General features: G+C 38.7%; 1 protein-coding gene across 1 annotated transcript; it reads right to left on the bottom strand.

Moving 5' to 3' along the window:
• Positions 1–1,317: 1,317 nt before the first annotated feature.
• Positions 1,318–2,306, bottom strand: LOC120086664 (auxin-induced in root cultures protein 12-like). The gene has a single exon (XM_039043407.1). The coding sequence runs from the start codon at positions 2,132–2,134 to the stop codon at positions 1,385–1,387; it is 750 nt and encodes a 249-aa protein (XP_038899335.1). The 5' UTR covers positions 2,135–2,306; the 3' UTR covers positions 1,318–1,384.
• Positions 2,307–3,659: the final 1,353 nt, after the last annotated feature.

Below are 3,659 nucleotides of genomic sequence, written 5' to 3'. Positions count from 1 at the left end.
ATATAGTTAACTTTATGTGTGAGATACATTAATTTGAAGGAAATTTGATATAAATATGACTTATATCTAGTAGAGGAAAAATATTATAGTTAATATATGATACTAATTTTAAGTTATGAATGTGATAAAATCACATTCATTGGATGGTTATAAAGGAAATGGAAGGCGCCTCTTCGTTCTAAATAATGGATGATTACATTATAAATAGCAGACAGTATGTTGATCTCGGCGTGCGCGGATATTGTGAAAAAGATAGTATCATCGTTTAGAAAATCAGTGCCTATACGATAGTGACTGCACGATTGCTTACATATACGATATTGCTAAGCGATCGCATACCGATTACACCGTCGCACGCTATAATCTAAATGATTGTTTATCTTTTTCCTAAACGATCGTTTAGCTCCCGATATTTACTAAACGATCATATAGACTATCGCTTAGTTTTTCCTACGCGATCGTTTAGACGATCGCTCATCCTTTTCCTTCACGATCATTTGGACGATCGTTTATCTTTTCCTACACGATTGTTTAGACGATCGCTTACTTTTACTACACGATCGTATACTTCACCTAAATGATTAAGCATATTGTCTATGCGATAAACGACCGCATCTCCCACTTGCTTGATCGTTGTGTATGGTCTCTCTTCCTCCTTCCCTCTACCAAATCCGAACAAAGCCTACACTTTGGATTCTCACTCCAAGAATACTGAGGGTTCTGAATGGTGTTGTCTTCTCCGTTTCCTTCTGTTCGAGTGGGGACTGTTCGAGGCAGACGGTTAGGCTTCTGACTCGTTGTGAAGAAGAAATCTTCATCTGGTATGATTTCTTGATCCTCTTAGCATTATGAAAGTATGTTTGTATATATGCGGTAATTCTGTCACAATGAATTGAAAAGATCTGCTTCCACTTGTAGGAACTCTTGACTTCAGCAACAAGATCGAAGACGGCGGATAGCGGTGAGATGGCAACCGACGACAGTGAGGAAGAAAAAAAGGAAGGACACAGGTTTAAGGGACCACTAAATCGTGTACTTGATACACGACTTAAGGTAATCCGCGATTACCTGATCAACGTTGCATGAATGTCCATGTGATAGTCTGCGCGTGCCAGGTCACAGGTAGTTGTGTACTGGTACACGATTACCCATTCAAACACATATTTTTGTCAATATTTTTTTATTCAATTATATTTTTGTTAATAATTATTAAAATAAGATTATTTAAAAAAAATCAAAATTTCATAATCAAATTAAATCACAGAGTTTAAAATAAAGATATTATTATTTCTCCGTTTTTATATCTTTAATAGGAGAAAAAATGAAGAAAAAAGTCACAAAGAGTTTACCTTTTTTTTTTTTTTTTCCTAAACTAAAATTAAAATCAGAAACCAAAAATCCCGCAAACAACAAACACAAACCAACTCACAACCAACCCCAAATTCCGCCATCTAATTCCGGCAACCCCAGCCTTATCATCACCGCCAACCGTAGGCACAGGAGCACTAGATGCGCCACCATGAGCGCGTGGAGCAGGAATCGGAGTAACACCACCACCACTTTCATCAAAAACCAACACGCTTCTTGCATTCAAATTATCCGCTTTAAACTCATGCGCCGTAGGAATACCCGAACCCGAGTCGACCGACGGTCCAACTTGCCAAACTTGGTTCAACGACTTAGCCTTAGCCGGAACTTTCACGGTAACGAAGATGCACAAGTGGCCGTTGGTAGATTCCGCAGCGACGTCCCAGAACGGAAAGGAAAGCGACAGCGAAGGAAGAACAGAGGAGTAGGAAGTAACGTTGAAGGTAGTGATAGAGGCGATGTGGCCGCCGTCGGAGAGAGTGGCGAGGAAGGCTTCGGATCCGATCATGCCGGTGGCAGTGGGGTTGACGGCCCAGGCAACCCAGCCAAGGGGGCGCGGCAGCGGGGCGAGGAAGGCGATGGAGAGAGAGGAATTTTGGGGATCGTAGGTCCAGTGGAGGAAGGCGTTGAGATAGGGGAGATCTTGGCAGTTGGTGAAGGATCTGTTGGCCGGGAAGGATTGAGAAGAACAAGTGAGGGAATGGGAGAGGGAAAGAGAGGAGGAAATTAGGGTTAAGAAGAGGAAGAAATGGGAAAAGGAAGCCATTGGAGAGGAGAAATTGAAGAGAAATGAGGGATTGAATGGAGAATATAATCATATATAATGATGGAAAATTGGGGGAAGGGGAAGTGGCGGAGTTGGGTTGGGAGGTTAGGGATGATCATGTGGGGAAAGTGCCAGTGGAACTTACAACCCAATTAACTTCTTTTTTCCATTTTTTTTCTTTTCTTTTCCTTTTTTTCCTCTCATTTTGGGTTACATTGTTTTGACTTTGACCTTCTGTTTGGAGTTGAGTGGTGAAGTGGGAAAAGAGTGAGAGTGGGAAATTTGGGGAGTAATAGTTCTAACCAAGGTTTAAAATGTTCATCTCAATGACATATCAACGTCTTAATTTTAAATAAAATGTTCATGTCGATCAATATTTCTAGAAAATTATAAAATAAAAAATCAATTTACAAAAATTTAATACTATGCACTACAATAAATATAACTTATTATAGCTCTTGGACTAGTCTTTTTAAAAATAGGCTAGAGAAACTCTAATAAAAAAAATATTAAAAAAAAATTTTAGGGGTGTGCTCAAAATTTCGTAGTTATCCGCTCAAACATGCAAAATTTTGGGAGTCGCACACACTTCACCCCTTCTTCAAACACACGCAAAACCCATATTTTCTTTTTCTCTATTTCTCTTCTTTCTTTTCTTTTTCTCTATTTCTCATCTTTCCTTTCGTCGTCTCTCCACACAAAATTATAATCTTCTTTCTCTCAAATCTCAACCCTTATTTTCTCAAATCACAACTTTCAGCACTTGAAACCCATATCGTTGTCATTTCTCTCTTTATCATTCTCAATTCCGCGTGATACGGTAAAATGTGTGCCTGCATTCCACGTCGAGGGCTGATTTTCCATTATCTCCATCAATTGTAGAAACTTTGGTGAGTGTGATTTTCCTCTCTTTACTCATCCTTAGATCCATTATCGTTTTCTTTTTTATTTGATTTTGGATTTTTCTTTTTGTGTTTTTCCATTGGCAAATGATTACTGTTTGTGTTTGGTTGCTGTTCGATTATAATTTCTGCACTTGAAGGAGATTGAGTTAGCTAAATGGAATGCAATTATGTATTGGGTTTTGTTTCCTCTGATGGTTGATGATTCTGTAAATCTAGTAGAAAAATTTTATGTTAGAACTCGATCCTCAATCCTCGATCCCCACTGGGAGGAACTCGATTTGGTCCAGAACTTGATCCTTGATCAAACTCGATCCAAGTCTTGATCCAGTCCAGAACTCGATCCAAGTCTTGATTTGGTCCTCGATCCGGTCCAGAACTCCCCATTGTGAAGAACTCGATGCTCGCCCAGATCTGCCACAAAACAAAACTCACTCGATGCTCACCCACAAAAAAATGTTTGTATAAATAGACGCAACATTTTCTCTTATATATTGTTACTTTGCGTCTATCGCGTGTTCTTTACCTTTTTCATTTTAATAAGTTTGTTTCTTTGAAAAAACTATTATTTATTACTTTGTTATCTTGTATTGTGGAATTTAGATTCTTGATTTTAACATTCT

The sequence above is a fragment of the Benincasa hispida genome, chromosome 9 (assembly GCF_009727055.1).
Source record: "Benincasa hispida cultivar B227 chromosome 9, ASM972705v1, whole genome shotgun sequence".
NCBI lineage: Eukaryota > Viridiplantae > Streptophyta > Magnoliopsida > Cucurbitales > Cucurbitaceae > Benincasa > Benincasa hispida.
Note: the sequence above shows the minus strand (reverse complement) of the source record. Positions and strands in the feature narration are given on the sequence as shown.